Source organism: Narcine bancroftii, chromosome 7, assembly GCF_036971445.1.
Source record: "Narcine bancroftii isolate sNarBan1 chromosome 7, sNarBan1.hap1, whole genome shotgun sequence".
Classification (NCBI taxonomy): domain Eukaryota; kingdom Metazoa; phylum Chordata; class Chondrichthyes; order Torpediniformes; family Narcinidae; genus Narcine; species Narcine bancroftii.
In genome coordinates, this window is record NC_091475.1 from 151139080 (window position 1) to 151159915 (window position 20836).

Here is a 20836-nt window from a genome sequence, read left to right on the forward strand (position 1 = left end):
TGAATTTAAATATGTTTGTACTTATTCTTTCCCCCTTTATGTACATCAAGCAACACTAGTTTTTTTTTACAGCCAACTGATCTTTTTTGTAAACAGGATAAAATGTAAAAAAAACATTAAAATGTGAATTCAGCATTATAAAATAAATAGTTTAAATCTACTGTGAAAATAAAATGGTAGTGTGTTATATGATTCTTAATTTACAACCGTTCCTGCAACCTGCTGGCTTTAAGGTATACAAGACATTCTCCTGGAGAGAGGCACTTGTAACAGAAAATGTAAATTTTGTGATGTAACCACACAGTTTATGGTGAACCTTGAAAGCCTACATCACATATTAAGTTGGATTGCTTGACCAAACTAATATGGTATGGCTGCAGGGCAGAGTTGAGAGGTCTTGGGTTTCTTAATTATTTTTAATATTATTGCTCTCTTTACAAACTGTGATGCTTCCTTAACTGAAACCTTTTTCTCATTTACTCCCTGTCTACTGATGGCAGAGGAAGAGCTATCTGGGGTGCAGGAGTCTCACCTGAATTTGCCTCCACTCAGGTTTGGCCTCTTGGGCCTGGGGGCTTAATGGTATGTCAGGCTAATTCTGGTCAAGGACCAGATTCGCTTTCAATAAAATCCAAGTAACCTGAGCCCTTGTTGCAGGTTTAAGTCATGTTCCAGGGAAAATGGGCACATTCCATAAGATACATTTGTTAATGTGGACTTCCATGCAATATTTTTTGTGTTGCCTTTTTGTTTTTTATTCATGCTGGTAGTCAAAGCTGACATAATACTCATCCTAGGGTACAAATAAAATGTGTTAACCCACTTATCATTGAACCATCAGCATTTTGGCTTCAGTATACTTAGTCACTTTATTCAAGTCAATCATTTAAATTATAAATAGATGAGACCCCAGCACGGATTCCCATGGCTCACACTAGTTAGAGATTACCCATCTTAAAATGACCCATTTATCCACCTGAAAATGACTTTCTGACCAATCTGAAAATGAGTCTCTGATTTCTGTGAGTTAACCAACTCTCTGTCTATGCCAATATATAATGATGAATCCAGTTCACTCCTAACTCGTGCAGAAACCTCATCAAATGTCTTCTCAAAATCCAAATATACTGCAAGTCTTTCATCCTCCCTGTATCTTATTTTCCCAAGAATCTTAACACAGAACACAGGATGACTATCCTTCTGTCCCCACAGATGTTGGCTGACCTACCAATTTTTTTTTTTTTTTTTTTTTGCTCATACCATAAAAAGTTGCCTTTTTAGAAGTTCAACACACTAGTTTCTCATAATTTTGCTCTTGTGATATAGAGCCACTAGGGACCAGAGCTAAATACAGATATATCCATAGACAACTGATCTAGATCCTGGTGGAGTCTTTGACAACTTTTCTCACCATCCACAATTTCACCCTCTGATCTTTGTGAAATGAGTCAGAAAAACATTTCTCTACAATTATCCTTTGTTTTCTATGATCTTGTCAATTTTGGATCCAATTGTACCAACTCACATGGATCCCATGTGACTTGATCTGGATTAGCCTTCCATGAGCAACCTTGTCAAATGCTTTACTAAAGTCAATGTAGACAACATCCACTACCCCTACCCTCATCCATCTTTGTCACTTGCTGAAAATATCAACAGGACCTTCCCCAACTAACCCTAATCATGTTGTTTAAATGAAAGTAAACTATTTTTGTTTCCCTTTTAATACATTTTTCTTGATATATGAAGTTTATTGTTCCAATCCAGGGTACTGATTGGGTGATTCTATCCATCTAGAGAAAGGCCTTAAACTCCCAAATACAACCTAAAGAGAGTCCAGAAAGCTCAGAAATGGCAAGAGATTGGTTGATGAAGTCCTTTGCTCAGTCCATAGGTTCCACAATATTGCAATTTAGGGTCTTAGTAATAATCTGATACAAATATTTGTAAATGATTCAATGGAAAGCTTTAAAAATACTTTGCCCTTTGCTTAATGTTCAAGCAGAAGGGCCCTTCTTTACTCTCAGGTGAGCATAATTCCCACGGTATATTTTGGATGCTTCTCAGGCCAATATTAATCATCTATAGAGCGAATCCCTGATGGTGGAGCAGTTGCTCATTGTTGTAGAGAACAGTCAGCAACATTTTGACTGCTTTTGTCCATGGAATATGACTTAAATGTAGAACACTTTGATTCATATCAGAGAGCTATTTACTGAACCACATCTATTATTTCATTGTGTCCCATTACTGATTTATTTCTGGGAATTCACCATTTATCCATTTGCAGAATTGATTACATTCAAGAAAGCAGGTTCCAAACTCAAGGATTCATCCACCACCTGCATCGACTCTTATTAAGCAAATTAGTTTGATAGAGCAGTCATTTGGAATTTTCAATTCTTGAGCCTACCTGAAGGATTTCCAATATTTGTTTCTCTGCTCAAAACCTTACCATATATTTGAATGATCACCAATATTCAGAGATATGAACTAAACAAAGTTTGTATCTTAAATATGTTCAACTGTGAATTGTCTAGATATTCATGCACATGGAAGATCATGTGTCTCTATAAAACCTACAAGATCAAAATCTTGTAAAAAATCTGAATCATTAAAGTTAAAGCTGAGCACTCTGTCCAGCTACAATTAAAACCGGAGAGCATCTCTGAATGCCTCTAGCAACAAATGTCTGCTCCCATTTTTATCCAGCTTCCCATTGATTCCAATATGTAATCAATATCTTTAAGGAGTCCCATTATTTTGTGTATCCAGATATTTCTGCACAGCTGAGTGCAAACTTAATTTTACACAGTTAAACTGTACCATTTTCTACAACTCCTTGCATTGAGAAATTGAATGACTCCAGTTCCATTTTCCTGTTTGATGGTGGGGGCATCCATAATTCATGCAAGAAATTAGCAAAACAGAATATTGGCAACGAATTTAACATAAACATAACATAACAATTACAGCACGGAAACAGGCCATTAGGCCCTTCTAGTCCGCACCGAACCAAACACCCCTTTCTAATCCCACCTCCCTGCACAATGCCCATAACCCTCCATCTTATTCTCATCCATATACCTGTCCAACCTTTTCTTAAATAATACAATTGACTCCGCCGCCACTATTTCTCCCAGAAGGTCATTCCACACAGCTACCACTCTCTGAGTAAAGTTCCCCCTCATGTTACCTCTAAACCTCTGCCCCTTAATTCTTAACTCATGTCCTCTTGTTTTAAACTTTCCTCCTCTTAACGGAAATAGTCTATCCACATCCATTCTGTCTATCCCTTTCATAATCTTAAATACTTCTATCAAATCCCCTCTCAACCTTCTACGCTCCAAAGAATAAAGACCCAATCTGTCCAATCTCTCCCCATACTCCAGATGCTTAAACCCAGGCAACATTCTGGTAAACCTTCTCTGCACTCTCTCCACTCTGTTTATATCCTTCCTATAATTAGGCGACCAGAACTGCACACAGAACTCCAAATTAGGCCGCACCAACGTCTTATACAATCTCAACATCACCTCCCAACTCCTATATTCCATGCAATGATTGATAAAGGCCAGCATACTAAAAGCCTTCTTCACCACCCTATTCACGTGAGTTTCTACCTTCAGGGAACGATGTACCGTCACTCCTAAATCTTTCTGCTCTTCTGTATTCCTCAATGCTCTCCCATTTACCACATATGTCCTATTCTGATTCTTCTTACCAAAATGAAGCACCTCACACTTATCAGCATTAAATTCCATCTGCCATTTTTCAGCCCACTTTTCTAAGCAGCTCAAATCCCTCTGCAATCCTTGAAAACCTTCTTCATTATCCACTATTCCACCTATCTTAGTATCGTCTGCATATTTACTAATCCAATTCACCACCCCATCATCTAGATCATTAATGTATATAACGAACAACAATGGGCCCAATACAGATCCTTGAGGCACACCACTGGTCACCGGCCTCCAACCTGACAGACAATTATCCACTACCACTCTCTGGCCTCTCCCTTTCAGCCAATGTTCAATCCATTTGACTATCTCAAAATTTATACCTAAAGACTGCACCTTCCTAACTAACCTTCCATGTGGTACCTTATCGAAGGCCTTACTGAAGTCCATATAGACAACATCCACTGCGCTACCCTCATCCACATTCCTAGTCACCTCTTCAAAAAATTCAATCAGATTGGTCAAACATGACCTTCCTCCCACAAATCCATGTTGAGTGCTCCTGATCAGACCCTGTCTATCCAGATGTTTATAAGTACTATCTCTAAGAATTTTCTCCATTAATTTACCTACCACAGACGTCAAACTTACAGGCCGATAGTTGCCAGGCTTCCTCCTTGAACCCTTTTTAAATAACGGAACCACATGCGCAATGCGCCAATCCTCCGGCACTATCCCCATATCTAATGACATTTGAAAAATTACCGCCAGAGCCTCTGCTATTTCCTCCTTCACTTCTCTCAATGTCCTGGGGAAGATCCCGTCTGGTCCCGGAGACTTATCCACCTTTATATTCTTCAAAAGCCTTAAAACTACACCTTTTGTAATCTCTATATTCCCCATATTTACCCAATTTGCTTTTTTTATCCCACATCTCCCAATATCCTTCTCCTTAGTGAATACCGAAGAAAAGAAACTGTTCAATATCTCCCCCATTTCTCTAGGTTCCACACGCAGTTTTCCACTCTGATTTTCTAAGGGACCAATTTTGTCTCTAGCTTTCCTCTTACCATTAACATATTTGTAGAACTCTTTTGGATTAGTTTTCACCCTGCTTGCCATAGTTTTCTCGTACCTTCTTTTAGCTTTCCTAATTCCTCTCTTAAGATTCCTCTTACATTCAATGTATCTTTCAAACATCTCCTTAACTCCATGCTTCTTATATCTAATGTACGCCTCCCTTTTTCTTCGAACCAAGTTTCCAATATTCCTTGAAAACCACGGCTCTCTCAAACCTTTTGCCCCTCCTTTTAACCTAACAGGAACATAAAGCTTTTGCACTCTCAAAATCTGATCTTTAAAAGACTTCCATCTCTCTACTACATCCTGCCCATAAAACACATTGTCCCAATGCACACCCTACAAGTCCTTTCGCATCTCCTCAAATCTAGCTTTTCCCCAATCAAAAACCTCAATCCTTGGCCCTGATTTCTCTCTTTCCATAATGACATTGAAGCTGATGGCATTATGATCACTGGACCCGAAGTGCTCGCCAACACTAACCTCCGTCACTTGACCCATCCCATTTGCCAACAGTAGATCTAACACTGCTCATTCTCTGGTCGGCACCTCTACATATTGTTGTAAAAAACTATCTTGCACACATTTCACAAACTCTAACCCATCCATTCCTTTCACAGAATGTGTTTCCCAATCTATATGTGGAAAATTAAAATCTCCCATAATTACAACCCTGTGCTTATCACAAATATCTACTATCTCCCTACAGATTTGCTCCTCTAGGTCTCGGTCCCCTCCGGGTGGTCTATAATACACCCCTACAAGTGTAACCTCTCCTTTCCTACTCCTCAGTTCCACCCAAATAGCCTCCGTGGATGTGCCCTCTAATCTATCCTTCCTAGGCACCGCTGTAATATTTTCCCTGACAAGCAATGCAACCCCACCTCCTCTTGCCCCTCCGACTCTATCACACCTAAAACAACGAAACCCAGGGATATTCAGTTGCCAATCACATCCCTCCTGCAACCATGTCTCACTAATCGCTACCACATCATACTTCCAAGTATCAATCCACACCTTCAGCTCATCCACCTTTTTTACAATACTCCTGGCATTAAAATATATGAATTTCAGGGATTTCCCATTTTTTAATCCCTGTTTTCCCTCATCTTTAAGAACAACATTATTTACTTTTCCTGCCAATTGCCCTTCATCTTCTTCCAGAGCATTTCCCTTCTCTATCACCTGCCCATCCATATTCAAATACTTACTACAAACTTTCATTGTTTGCATTCTAACCTTCTCCTTACTGCTCTGTACTATTTTGTTCCCTCCCCCCAACCATTCTAGTTTAAAGGATCCTGAGTAGCCCTAGCAAATACCTCTGCCAGGATTCTGGTCCCCCTGGGATTTAAGTGTAACCCATCCTTACTGTACAGGTCGCATCTCCCCCAAAAAAGGTCCCAGTTATCCAGAAACTTTAAACCCTGCCCCTTACTCCACCCCTTCAGCCACGTGTTAATCCTCCACCTCATTCTATTTCTATTCACACTGTCACGTGGCACAGGGAGTAATCCAGAGATTACCCCCTTTGCGGTCCTTCTTTTTAACTCCCTACCTAACTGCCTGTACTCACTTTTTAGGACCTCTTCTCTAATTCTCCCTATGTCATTGGTACCTACATGTACCACGACCTCTGGCTCCTGTCCCTCCCACTTTAGGATATCCGGGACATGAGCAGCAACATCCCGGACCCTGGCACCAGGGAGGCAAACCACCATCCGGTTCTCCTTGCTGCATCCACAGAATCCCCTATCTGTCCTCTTAACTATGGAATTTATGTAACTGTTCAAGGTCGACGCAAAGAAACATGTTGGAACTTAGTCTACATAAATAGCATCTTTTAGTCTCTTTCAGGATTTCTTCCTGAATGCAGAACCTGACGAATGCAGAAATTATCTTCCATCCATATTTGTAGGCCCAGCTCGCCTCCATAGTAGTAAGAATGCTGCAAATTGAGCTATGATTTTTCTCTGGTAATAAGAATTTCTGGTCACGGCTTTAAAAAATTGAGTCTAATTGTTTTGAAAATTTCTTCTCTCTCTGACATGCTTTATTCGTGGTATTTTTAACATTGAACATATTCAAAGATTTGTGGGCGATAAGCAATTTACTGAATAGTTTTTTTATGCTACTATTTCTCTAATTAAATTCTGCCATTTTGTCCGATTTTTTTTTTTACCCAGGTGCCACAGCTATTTTAATTCCACGTCTCGATTTAGTGATTTCGTTCGTTGGAGCTATCAGCAGCAGTGCTCTGGCCCTTGTCTTCCCTCCCATTCTGGAGATCATCACATTTTCTGGAGAAGGTATCTCTGTCTGGTTGTTTCTGAAAGACATCTTCATAGCACTGATAGGAATCATTGGCTTTTTGACTGGAACATATGTGACTATTCTGGAAATTATTTATCCAGATACATCTTCAGTGATTGAACTTGCTACTAGTCCTTCTATCAATGCCAACGCTACTTTACTGAATTCTTGGGCCAATATTTCAAGCTCATGAAGAAGAAGTCCACAGAGTACCTCGATAGAGGAGTTGTGGAAATTATTGACTACTTTTAAATAATAGGGTGAGAATAGAAATATTGCATTAAATATTTACACTCTACACTCGAATGGTTTTATGCACTAACACGTGACATGTTGGTTGGTGAGAATCTGGTTTGACCTGCTTTGTAAATTATTCTGGTAGTTTTGAAAATGTTCAATCCAACGTCTATTTTTTGTCTAAACATGTTTTTTTTTGCAATTCTCTACTGCTTTGGTCTTCGGCTATTTTATAAATGAGTATCACAGTCTAATATTGGGAGATGTCTAGGCTCTGCTCAATGTCTATTTTAGATACTGTTTTCTATGCTGAACCAATGAGTTTGGTATTTTTCAATGTGAATCAATGTCATAAATTTTCTTGAAATGTTCATTTGCATCATAACTTAATGATTATGTTGTGACATATTCCATGTGTAGAAATCTCATCAGTGCATGGATCTGACTCAGTGAATGGGTTGTTGGGTCTTGATTATTTTTCGACAACAGTCATAATTTCCTCCAATGCCATTATCCTGTGAACTCAAAGGTGTAATGTTGGTTAGATCAGATTCCAAGGTTGACCAACTCTGTAATCAATATCTGGTGAACTGAAAATGATCAACACATTTAAGTTTTTTGTATGACTGAAAATGTGTTGTATTGATCTGATCTACTGCCAAATTCCCCAAAATAAAATTCTAGAAAGCGATTTGGCAACGATGGAGATTTGGTTCACTTCAGGGGCATTTGTATGAATATCACTGACAGATTCAAATCTGACCTAGTGTCAGCCCAGAAACTTCATCTGGACCTTATCACCTTTCAATAATTAGTGCAGTGATTCAAACATAAGCTTCAAATGGTATATGCACTATTGGTGGGAAAGTATTTGATTTCCAACAGGAGTCACAAGAGCCATAAGCAATTATAGACCTCAGGTTAGGAGGGGTGGAGGAAGTGAAAACAGATTTGGGATCAGAAAGATGTTACAGGTAATAGTAGATTTGGGGTCAAAGACATGGAACTGCTGATAGTAGATCAGGCATCAGAGAGATGGAACAAATTATTACAGATCTGGGATCAGAGAATGACCCTAGAGAGTAGATCAAGATAGGGGAAGGGAACAGGCAAAAGGAGAACTGGGACCACAGAGGTAGGACAGGCAATAGTTAATTCTGGATCAGAAAGAAGGAATTCTGTTCTATCTCGTTGTTAATAATTATCATCCAGTGACCTCGTTGCATCCCTCAGCTTTTGATACATTTTGAAGACACAAATAGAAATAACAAAATTATACAGCAATTCAAACTCTAACCCATTATTTTATACTACAGTTTTCTGTCCCTTTCATTAATTTAAAATCATACATCTAGTAAGCTGTTGATAGTGATACACTAAATAATGCAATAAAGAAGTTGGATGATGCACGAGAAAATTAAACTCAAAAATGGCAAAGAATAGGAAAATGTTGTTTTCTGAAAATAAGTGTAAAGGTTATTTTATATTTTATTATGTTGTACAAATGATTAAAAATTTATTATGATTGTGGCCCAATTATGTTGCAGAGGTGTACAACAGGGGTATGTTGGACTTTTAACTAGAATGGGAATAAGATAATGTGGCTTAAGAAAGCAAATAATTTAGCTTCTTTTCAATGTTGATTACAATGGAACCTGTTATAACACGATGGTTTGGGTCCAAAAAAAATCGCATAGTGCTAAAAGTGGGGTGGCGCTAAATCGGAGTTTCAGTAAATCGTAGTTACAGTTGAATAAAGCACAAATTAAATTTAGTAAACCGACCACCCCGCTGCTCGCAGCAGCCCCAAGTCTCCGCTGCTCGATAACATTATTTATGTAATAATTATTCATTTTTTGTTAAAGTTTGGAGCCCATATATGAGATAATATGGGTTTGAATTTGTAATAGTTTTTTTTCCCCACGGTTGGTGGGGTTGCACCAAACCATGGCAATTGTTGATGATTGATATACAAGTTCATCTCCTCTTTTTTTCTTCTAATTTCTATCCTTTCTTGTTTTCTTTTGGGGTAGCTTAGAGGGGGTGGGGGAATTATAGGAGATAAATATTATGTATCTACTTGTATTTTGACTTTGATTGTATGATATATTTTGATCAATAAATAAAATGTAAAAAAAGTCCCCACTGTTCGCGGCAACTCCAAGTCCCTGCAAGCCCCAAGCATCTGTACTCACTCCTGGTTGCACCCAAAAGCCCAAGTCCAATGACTCATCGCGTTATATCTGAATTTGCATTAAATCAGATCGCATTAAATCAGGGTTTCACTGTATTATTAACTGCTCTCATTCAGTTATCTTGAGCATTGAAAGTATCGTAACTGTTCATTTTAAAACCAATCCACTATTGTCCTTGAGGAGGTTGTGCCAGAATAATTTCAAGGGATTGTCTGCTGTCTTAAGAAAATTTCTGGTTGATGCTTTTAGAATGTTGTAAACTCTCAGGTGTTCTTCTGGCTATTGCCATTCAAAAGTTACTGACGGCTCTTGTTTGGAATTGTAGAATAAGTTGCTTATTGGCTGGTAACAAAGTTACTTGCCAACATGTGACTGTGTTGTAGATCATGAATGAGACGAGAGTCCAAGTATAGAGATCAACAGCTGCGACTGGAGAAGAGGTTATAGCAGGAACTGAGATCATATTGTTTGTGTATCGGAAGAGAAGTATCCTATTCCCGCAAGACTGGTAAGCAGGATAACCAGTCATTTTGCTTCATTGTGCATTCTAGGATGTAAGTTATTAATCAAGTTTTAAAAAATAACTTATTTTGTACATTCCCACTACACTCCAGCAATAGGGTGATTAGATCATTTTAAATAACTGCCTAACTCCATGCACTTTTGCACAGAGTGTAGACCCTTCAACCAGACCTGCAAAACAATTTGAGGTGAGAAATTTGAGCTGCTGATTTCAAGAATAATCAGGAATGCTCCCTGATCTAACTGAGCCAATTATAAAACCATAGTCATTCAACAAGAAACAGGCCCTTCAGCCCACCAAGTCTTTGCTGACCTTCAAGCAACCAACTACATTAATTGTTCACTAATCCTGTTTTATTCTCCCTAAATTACCAACTGCCCCAGATTTTACTCTTCACACATACACTAAAGGAAACTTAGTGTTCATATAACCTAGCAATCCACACATTCTATGAAATGGGGTGGGGGGGGGGGGGGGTGGAAACAAGCACATGGAGACAAAAAGCACACAGTCACAAGATGAACTTGCGCTCTCTATTGGTGTGAGGCAGCAGCGCTAACTACTCAACTCTGAACAATCCAAAAGAGGACAGAAGGTGCAAGTCATTATTAAGTAGAAAGGAGAGTAAGTCAGCCAAAGATCTTGGGGAGGATTTCCTTCACTCTTGATTGTTTATGTGTTATTTACCCATTAATCTTTTTCAATAAATTTAGGAATTACACAAATGGTCGCATCCCACCTGATTGTTTTCTCTTCCTTGATAGCATGTGTGACAGTCCTGCAAAAATAAAGGGAATGTGATAGCATGTAGCTTTCTGTGAGATGAAAATGTGTGTGTGTGTGTGTGTGTGTGTGTGTGTGTGTGTGTGTGTGGTGAGGATGGTACCATGGGAATTAGACATGAAAATAGTTGAGATAAAATGAAAATGTGTCTGAATAGTTAGGAATCTCGAGTTGTACCTTCCTGGAGTTCCACTGGTCCACTCTACTCTCCAAATTTCCATAGGGTCCAACTGAGCAGAAGCCAGTAGTGGGAACTACTGTATATTTTGGTGTATAAGTTGAGTCGTAAAACCCTCAAAAAATGGGAGTTGACTTTAAATTCAGGTCAGAAACTGTTTGACACTGATTCAGCATATAAGTCGACCCTAGAAGCACTAATTAGGCGTATTAGTCGACCCTGAAAGCATCTCTCCGCTGCCAGCGCCACCATTTCCCGACACCTCCCCATTGCCGGGCACCGCCATAACGTACTCAGATATTTTACATTTATAGAGCCTGAGGTCCCTACTCCTACCTGGGAACATGAGATTGGTGCTCCTACCCGGTAAGCCGAGGTTCCCGCTCCTGCCGGGAGAACATGGTCGCTGGTCCTACCCGGTAGGCCAAGGTTTTATTTTACTGATTTTTTTTTAAAACTTACGATAATTTACAGCTTTGTAACTAGGTGATTGGGATGTTTTAAAACATTTTAGGTTGTTGCTGGGAGGCCCGGGCAGCCTGAAAATGGTGGTCGACTTATCTGACGGTCGAGTTATACATTGAAATATACCATAAAACCATTAAAGTGAGGCAAAAAAGGAGGGGGGGGGCAACCTATCTGTCAGACGTATTTTGAAATATACAGTATTTACAGTCCACATACCCATCCCTCCTGATGTAGAGAAATAAGTCTAGAGCAGACAGAAATTCCTCTCAGAACTTGTGATTGCTGGTTCTTCCAGTAGACCTGCCAGATATACAGTGGGAACAGACTTTCCTCATAGCATCCATATTGCTAAAGAGAAAAGCACAATTAGAAGAAAGTATATGGAAAAAGTTTGTGCGATTTTCATCCCAGTATTACTTACAAAATGAGTATATTGTTTAGTACTTTTGACTGTTTTTATGCATGTGAAAATAAATTGTTTTTGATAGCACATAGTTAAAACTCAACCACACTATAGTTTTCTAGAATTCCTCAAATTAGATTCTTCTGCTAGGAGTGGAGTTTCCACATCTCCACAAATTATACAATGTATCCATACCAATGTACTGTATATGTAATAGACATGTAGTAAAGCAATATTGTGCAAACAAACCATCCCACAAATTAATTCAAAGTGAAAGGATTTCCATAGCAGTCATTATCTGTTCTCTCCATCAATTATGCCCATTGTCGACAACAATAATTTATTGGAAGAATCATCTTTCTTATGCACTGTTAATCACTGGTACAAATTCATAAAACAATGCATATTGAAATAAAATACAGTATCAGCTTTTAATTCCTCATGAATACACATTCTGCTCTTTTTTTCTTAACAAGAACCATAAACTTCTGTGACTGTGAACCTGATTTCACGCTACCCCAGATTTAATCATCACATTGGGAAAATACTTGGTTGACCAGGATAAAAATGAAATTTTCAGTTTCTTCCATTTCAGTGGTGATTGTTTTTCTTTAAGTTTCACTTTTTTTCTGCATGGATCTATTCAAATGTTTTATTTTAAATTTGCTGACATGTTGGGATTCAAGAGCAGACTATTGTGTCTCAGTCGTGCTGCATATTGTTGACATGCTTCATCAAATACACTCTTGATCTGTACAGACCCTATAATAGAATGTAATAATAGTGTATAGTGTACTGTTGATGGTAAAATGCACTATATCTAATATTTCATGAACTCTTTTGCAAATTATTTAATATGTTTGAAGATTAAAGTGAAATATTTTTGGAACATTTTCAAGTATGTTTGCTTTTGTAAAATGTCTTAATTAGAAATTGTCATGTTTTATTAGTGTAACAAAAAATGCAATAAATGGTTTCAAAGTGAAAAATGTCTAATAAAAAGGTATTTTGCCAACTGATTACCGAATAATTTGTTAGATGATGATGCATAAGAGGTTGTACTGCCTATGTTTGATACTAGGTATTCATAATAAATGTTATTTTGTGTAAAGGTTCATAATGGCCTGCAAGATTAATTATTACAGACAGTGATGACAAAATAGGAAGTCTATAGCTGGAGACAACATGTATATAGTACTGATAAAGATCTACAGAAACACTAGAGACTGCACATGCTAGAAGCTGGAGCAAAATAAAGCTGCTAGAAGAGCTTAGAAGGTCAAGCAGGATGTGTTTTAGGAGAAACAAAATTATCAATGTTTCAAGTTAAGGCCTGATAGGACAAAGAATGGGAGAGGACACAGGTGGACAGAAGAGGAGTGAAAAATGATGGGTGGAATGAGCCACGTTGGGGAGGAATGGAGTTGGGAGACAGAGGCAGATGCGTGATAGATGAAGCAGACAAGGAGGGAAACTGAGGTTGATGGACCAGGTAGGGAAGTGGGAGGGATCCTGGCACTGGAGAAGGCCGAGGATGGACCTATCAATGTGTGAAAGGGAAGGGGAGTTGAAATGGCATGCAGAGCAAATTGGTTCTGTGAACCAGTCCCCTTGTCTGTGTTTGGTCTTATTGATGCAAAACAGGCCTTATTGGGAACACCAACTACTTTAGACTAGATTGGCGGAGGTGCATGTGTATCATTCCTCATGTGGAAGAGCTGTTTAGGTCTATGCAATGTGGTCATGGAGGAGATACTGGAGCCAATATTGCACCCTACTGTGGTTGCAGGATCAAGTAGAAATGAGTGGAGATGGTTGTGCAGACCAGGAGTAGCGGAGGGAATGGTCCTGCATAAGGCATTCCAAATGAAGCCACACCACCTGTGAATCTGTAAGAAATATTTAGGGTATCTGGTACTCCCGATGAGGCCTCCTCTACATCAAGGAGACTAGATGCAGATTGGGGTATCATTTCATTGGGCATCTGCACTCTGTCGCTGCAACAACAAGGACCTCCCAGTGGCCAGCAACTTCAATTCCAAAAATCATTCCCACTCTGACATGTTTGTCCGTGGCCTCTCAGGCCTCTCTTCTCCATATCACTTCCCACCTCCTTTCCTTTTTCCCCCTCCCACTGGCATTAACTGTAAGCCTGTGCTTATCTCTCCCCCCACCCCCCCAAACTTCTTTTTAGGCATTTGCCCGATCTTGACATCGGTGATGAAGTACTCAGGCCAAAAACGTCAACTGCCTATTGGTTTCCATGGATGCTACATGACTTGCTGAGTTCTTTCAGCATGTTTATGTATTGTTCAGTTCTCTAGCATCTGCACCCTGAATGTGCATGGTTACTTGCTTTTCAAAGGCAGGGCATGACTGACTGCCCTTTTCATACCGAACATGTCTAATGTTGAAGAGAAACACATTTCCAGCATTATTTTGGACATGGCATTTAATGCGAGTTCTCCATATTATTCTCCTTCACTGAATAATCCACATCTGTGATAAATCAGGTAGTAAAATAAGAGATATGCTTTAATAAATTAAGATGAGAAAGCATTGAAGAGTTCTTTTAAATCAACCTATCCCCTAAACTCACATTTCACCAATCAATCCTTATGCCATAAGTGCTCTGTGATTAGTAAGGGATTGCTTTAAGGTGATATGTAAGTGGAAAGAAAAATGTTTGAAAACTGTACTTCATTGACTTGTATGAGCAAAGTTTCATAACTCCAAAGGAAATGGGCCAGTTAAATTTTTTCTCAAGCAAAATATTTCAGTTACAATTGAGACTAGAGTAATGATTTTCAGCCTTACCTTTCCACTCACATACCACCTAAAGCAATCCTTTACCAATCACAGAGCACCGATGGCCTAGGGATTGTTGAAGGAGGATGAAACTTTAGGGGGATAGTTTGAAAAGCACTGTTTTAAATGGAATGAATGAATTGTTGCCAGAAAATGTTACAAACTTAACATTACTGCCTTAAAACAAATGTAATGATTACATTGTGAAGTTCTTTACTGAAAGAATGCACATACCTTCTGAAGGCATACAGGAGACAGCAGATGCTGGAATCTGGAGCTACAAACAATGTGCTGGAGGAACCCAATGGATCAAAATGGCTTTGACAAAGTGATCCAGCTCAAAATGTTGACAATTCTTTTTCTCCTATGGTTGCAACTTGGCCTGCTGAGTTCCTTCAGCAGATTGTCCTTTGCTACATATATTCTGAATGCCACTGAAACTCCGTATTAGCCATTATTTGCAACCCATTATTGAGTTGCAGGTTTGTTTTTATTGCACAAAGACAATTAGTAAAAAGTTAAAATTCCAGGTCCCCTTTAGTTGTACTTGAAAGATTTCATTTGGAAATACATTGATTACTTACTGAAACATGAAAGTCTGCAGACACTGTGCAGTAAAACCACAGAAATGCTGGAGGAACTCAGCCAATCTTTTCAGCGTCCAAAAAAAACAAAGATCTATTGCCGCTGTTTCAGGCCCGACCCTTTCTTCAACAAATAAGAATAATGAACTAGAAGCAGGATGTCTCAGAATTCAGACAATGCTGGCTGGGGGAGGAATCCAGACCAACAAAAGGTGGTAATTTGAAATGATAAGGGACTAGATAAAAATTGATCATGTTTGCGAGAAAGGAGACAGGGAAAAGGGAGAGAGACAGAGCTGGAGGAAGGAAAAGGGGGGAGGGGAGGGTTTTAATGAAAGCCAGAGAAGTTGATATTCATGCCATCTGGTTGGAGGGGGCCCAGTCAGAAGATGAGGAGATGTTCCTCCAATTGGCGAGTGGTCGCTGTCTGACAGTGCATGAGACCATGGATAGACATGTCAGCAAGAGAATGGGATGGGGAACTGAAATGGGTGGCTACTGGGAGATCAAGGCTATTGCAGCAGACATACCTGAGGTGCTTTAACAAAGTGATCTCCCAATCTGTGCCTAGTCTCTTCGATACAAAGAGATGACAACGGGAGCACTGGGTGCAGTAGATGACTCCCTGCAGATTCACAAGTGAAATATTGGTTCACTTTGGACTCTTTGGGGTCCCGAATGGCGGTGAGGGAGGAGGTGTGGGCACAAGTGGTCACAGGGGTAGGTCCCAAGAGGGCACTTGGTGGGGAAGGAGGAGATGATAAGGGAGTTACAGAGACTGGTAGGGGAAGAAAGTGGAATATGGGATCACGTAGTAGGTGGTGGAGATAGCAGAGGAAGATGTGTTGCTTGCGGTGGTAGGTGAGGACAGGAGGAATACTGTCCTTGTAGCACATGGGGGCAGAGGAGCCTGGGGAGATGTGTGGGTAATGAATGATAGGCGGGTGAGTGCCAAGTTGATGGTGGTAGTAGCAAAGCCACGTGGTTTGAAGAAGGAAGATGTCTCTGATGATCTGGCAAGGAAGTCCTCATCCTGGGAGCAGATGCAATGGAGACAGTGCCAATGATACATCACAAAACCAAGAGCAACTTTGGAGCTTTTGCACCTATACCGAAGTTCTTGGGTTAAGGTCAGCTGCTGCATAGTTCTCCTAGCTGTATACCAATGTTTGACTCCTCATGGAGTCCAGTAAGGAAGCAGAGCCTTTCTGCTGGCAATCCATCCAAACAAACAGTTTATCAATATCAATTTCAGCAAAATTTATTTCCACAAGAGATGTATCAGAAGGCTGCTCTGCTTTGCTAATGGAGGAAAAGGCAAGGAGAAAATAGCTGTTCCATAGAATCCCCAGGAACCTCATTGAGGCCACAATGAAATAGGCTGGTGCAGAGGAGACTTAATGGGTCAGTAGCAACCTCTTCACTCCTGTGAACAGAGCTTGCTTTAGGAAGGGTATCATGTATGAGGAATAAGATTATTACACAATAGATTCAAACAATACTTTGTCATTCTTGCTTCACCATTACAGATTATTAATTCCCCTTCATCATATACTTCACTATATATCTATAACTTCCTCCCATCTACCTAATTCCAGCAACATTCAACACTTCCTTCCATCACCCCATGCAGTAATACCAATTACTTCTGAGAGAATTATAGTCTGTAACTTTGGTGCTTGGGCCAATTAGTACAGTTTGTCAAACTGACTTTCATACACCATGATGGATGTTAGAAAGAGACTAGCAAAGATTGAAACTTCACAGTGAAACCTGGGCTCAGTGCTAATGAATGAATACATCACAGATACTGCACCACAGTCTTGGTATTGACTGAATTACACCTGATTATTTGTAGAATTGTACAACGTATTCAAATCAACCTTGATGAAGTTATTGGTTATAATTAGTGGAACATTTGTGAGTTGTCCAATGCTGATGTGCTGCAACTGATATGACAGGTTTTCTCCAACCCACCACCCTCACCCCATTCCCCTCCCACCCCACCGCATTGATTGGGATGAACTAGAGGAACAAGAAATAGCGTGACTCACGTGCTAACTCCTCCAAAAATACATCTTCAACTGTGAACATTTTCTGAAGTTTGAACTACTCCATGGAGTCTAATTTTTCCAGACTGTCTGGGCTTCAAGAATTGTGAACTGATTTCACATGTAAGGAGGTAATTTGAACTGCCCATTGAACCTGTGGCAGCTCTTTGAAGAAATCTCATTCATTTTTTTCATGCACACATATAGATTTCCCCTGAAGTATTTCTTTACTTCTCTTTTGAAAGTTATTGATGAGTTTCCTTTCAGCATCTTTTCAAGTAATGCACTCCAAATTTTAACTCTGTAAATATTCTCATATTGCCTTTAGTTCTTCTGCCAATTAACTTCAATCTCAGTCCTTCAACTATCTGTCTTTTTGTCAAGGGAAATAGTTTATTTTTAATAATTCCATCAAACACCTTCACGATTTTGAACACCTCTTTCTTTATGTCTTTGATCAAAGGCTTTTTAAATGAGCCCATACCAAAGTTATGGTCCAGGAATGATTTGTTGGTTTCATTCTGGACACATCTATCTTCCTCCACTTAGTAAAACATGAAACTCGAAAGACACTGTGGTTGAAGTAAAAACACACAATGCTGGAGAATCTCAGCAAGTCAAACAGGGTCCTTTATACAGCAACGGTAAAAATATGTTACCGATGTTTCAGACTTGAGCCCTTCATCAAGATATGGAAAAAGGTCAGCAGGCATCCGAGCAAAAGAGTAAGGATGGGGGGAGGTGTGGTCGCAAAAATAGAAGATGATAGGTGGAGAAGGGAGGGAGGGGACAGAAGGGATCAAGGAGAGAAGGGATGGGAAGGTGGGGAATTGGAAAGGGGGTAGGGAAGGAGGGAGGGGAAGAGAAGAGCTGGTTGGTAGAAAATGGGAAAGTTGATGTTAATGCCACCTGGTTGGAGAGTGTCCAGATGGCAAATTGGGTGTTGTTCCTCCAATTTGTGGATGATCTTGGTGGGATAGTACATAAGGCCTTGGACAGACATGTGAGAATGAGAGAGTGACACAGAACTGAAATGGATGGCTACTGGGAGATCTCTGCCACTGATGTGGACAGAGCGAAGCGATCTCCCAATCTGCGCCCTGTGTCTCCAATGTAGAGAAGGCCACAAAGGGAGCACCAGATGCAGTAAATCAGTCCTGCAGATACACAAATGAAGTGTGGCTTCACTTGAAAGGCCTGCTTGGAGCCACAGACCATGGTGAGGGGGAGGTGTGGGTGCAAGTGTTGCACCTCCTGCAGCCACAGAGGAAGGTGCTGGGGAGGGGGTGATTGGTGAGGAGTGATGAGTGCACGAGGGAGTCATGAAGGGAGCAGTCCCTAGGGAAGGCAGTGAGGAGAGGAAAGCGGAAGATGTTTCTGGTGGTGGGATCCTGTAGTAAGTGCTGGATGTTCCATTGGATAATGTGTTGGATGAGGAGGCTGGTGGGGTGGTAGGTGAGGATAAGGGGGACTCTTATGTTTGTTGCATCTGGGAGCAGGGGGGCAGGGCAGATGAGCAGAAAATGGAAGAGATGTGGATGAGGGCTGAGTTGATAGTGGAGGGAAAGCAGCATTTGCAGAAGAACACAGACATTGCTTCTGCCCCCTCCCTCCCTTCTCACCCATCACCTCCTGTCTTTGCAACCATATCTCCCACCCTTACTCTTTTGCTGGAATATCTGCCGACAATTTTTATACCTTGATGAAGGCCTCAAGCCCAAAGTGTCGGTTATGTATTTTTACCTTTGCAATATAAAGGACACAGTTTGACCTGCTGACTATTGTGTGTTTTCACTTCCTCCACTTAGATCTGTCAGGTCAGTACTGAAGCAATTATTGTGTTATTGATCTCCAAAACAATGCTAAAGAGAAAATAGGAATTTTGTAAATGATGGAAGTTAAAGCAAATGGTCTAAATGGATTGATTCAAATAAAATGAAAAGGAGTTAGGTTCTGGGAGAAAAATATTGTCATTTGGTAGATGACCTTCATATGTTTCAAATTCAAATGCTACAGTATTTGATCCATTTGTCATTTTTAGCATCTTGCTGAAAGGGAGTGTGTAAGAGCTGTTGAAAATTAAAGCAAGTAGAGATGCTGAAATCTGAAATAAAATAAGAAAATGTTGGAATGGTCACTCCATTGTTTTCATGGTGACATACTGTTTACAAAGCTTGACAAATGATTGAGAGTACACTGAAATGATGGAGGAACACAACTGGTCTCACAGTGTCGATTATTACCAACGTTTCAGGGCTGAGCCTTTCTTCAGGGTATAAGCAAAGAAACAGATTTCAGATTTAAGATTTATTGCTAGAGTACCGATATGTACATGCAGTACATGACATCATATACAACCCTAAGATTCTTTGTTGTTGGACAAGGCAGACTTACTACTTATTGGTAATGAAAACAGAACTATACACAGCCTATACATGTAAACAAATAAAGAACTATAAACAGATAATGAATGTAAACAAATGGACTGTGTGATAAAGAGAATTTTAAAAATCAATGAGTCCTTGATTGAATTTGTTGTTGAAGAGTCTGATAGTCTGGTAACTGAGGAGTCTGGTAACTGTTCGTGAACATGGTGGTAAAAATCTTGTGGCACCTATACCTTTTTCCTGATGGTAGAAATGAGAACAGAGTGTATGCTGTGTGGTGTGGATCCTTGGTGATTGCTACTACTGTCTGATGGCAGTGTTTCCTGTAGATGTTCTTGATAGTGGGATGGTAGTCATTTCCTGCAATGTCCTGGACTGTGTCCACTATCTTTTGAAGGGCTTTATACTCAGGGATATTAGTGTCTCCATAACAAATTGTGATGCAGACAGTGAGCACACTTTCCACCACAGATCTGTAGAAATTTGCCAGGGTTTCTGGTGTCATACCAAACTTTCGCAAACTCCTGAGAAAGTAGAGGCATTGATGTGCTTTCTTCACAATGTCTTTGTTGTGTAGGGTCCAGGAAACATCCTCCAAGATAGTGACTTCCAAGAACTTAAATTTTCTCACCCTCTCCACCTCTGACCCCCCAATGATCACTCGATTACATACCTCCAGCTTTCCCTTCCTGAAGTCAACAATCAGCTCCTTCGTTTTGGTGACATTGAGTACAAGGTTGTTGTTGGTGAACCATTCAGCCAAGTTTTCAGTTTCCCTCTTGTACCCCTTTATTTGTGCAACTCACTGCCATGGTATCGTCGGCAAATTTGTAGATGGTGTTATTTTCATTCTGAGCCACACAGTCATAAGTGTAATGTGAATAGAGCAGAGGGCTAAGAACGCTGCCCTGTGGTTCTCCGGTACTGATGGAGATTCTGGAGGAGATTTTCTTACCAATCCTCACTGATTGTGGCCTGGAGGTGAGGAAATCCATGATCCACACACACAGCAGCGTGTTAACTCCCAGGTCTTGGAGTTTGCTGATCAGTTTCGAGGGGATGATGGGGTTAAATGTCAAACTGTAGTCAATAAAGAGCATCCCGATTCTATACTGTCCAAGTGTTCTAGGGATTTGTGGAGAGCCA

General features: G+C 40.1%; 1 protein-coding gene across 6 annotated transcripts in view; it reads left to right on the forward strand.

Moving 5' to 3' along the window:
• Positions 1–9600, forward strand: part of slc36a4 (solute carrier family 36 member 4) — a 156178-nt gene extending 146578 nt beyond the window's left edge. For 5 of the 6 annotated variants that reach the window (XM_069890840.1, XM_069890841.1, XM_069890843.1 and 2 more), the window contains one exon: positions 6947–9600. In XM_069890840.1, coding sequence (XP_069746941.1) covers positions 6947–7266 — 320 coding nt within the window. In that variant the 3' untranslated portion in view covers positions 7267–9600. The remainder of the gene's footprint in view (positions 1–6946) is intronic. The other variant, XR_011342097.1, reaches the window with a different exon arrangement.
• Positions 9601–20836: the final 11236 nt, after the last annotated feature.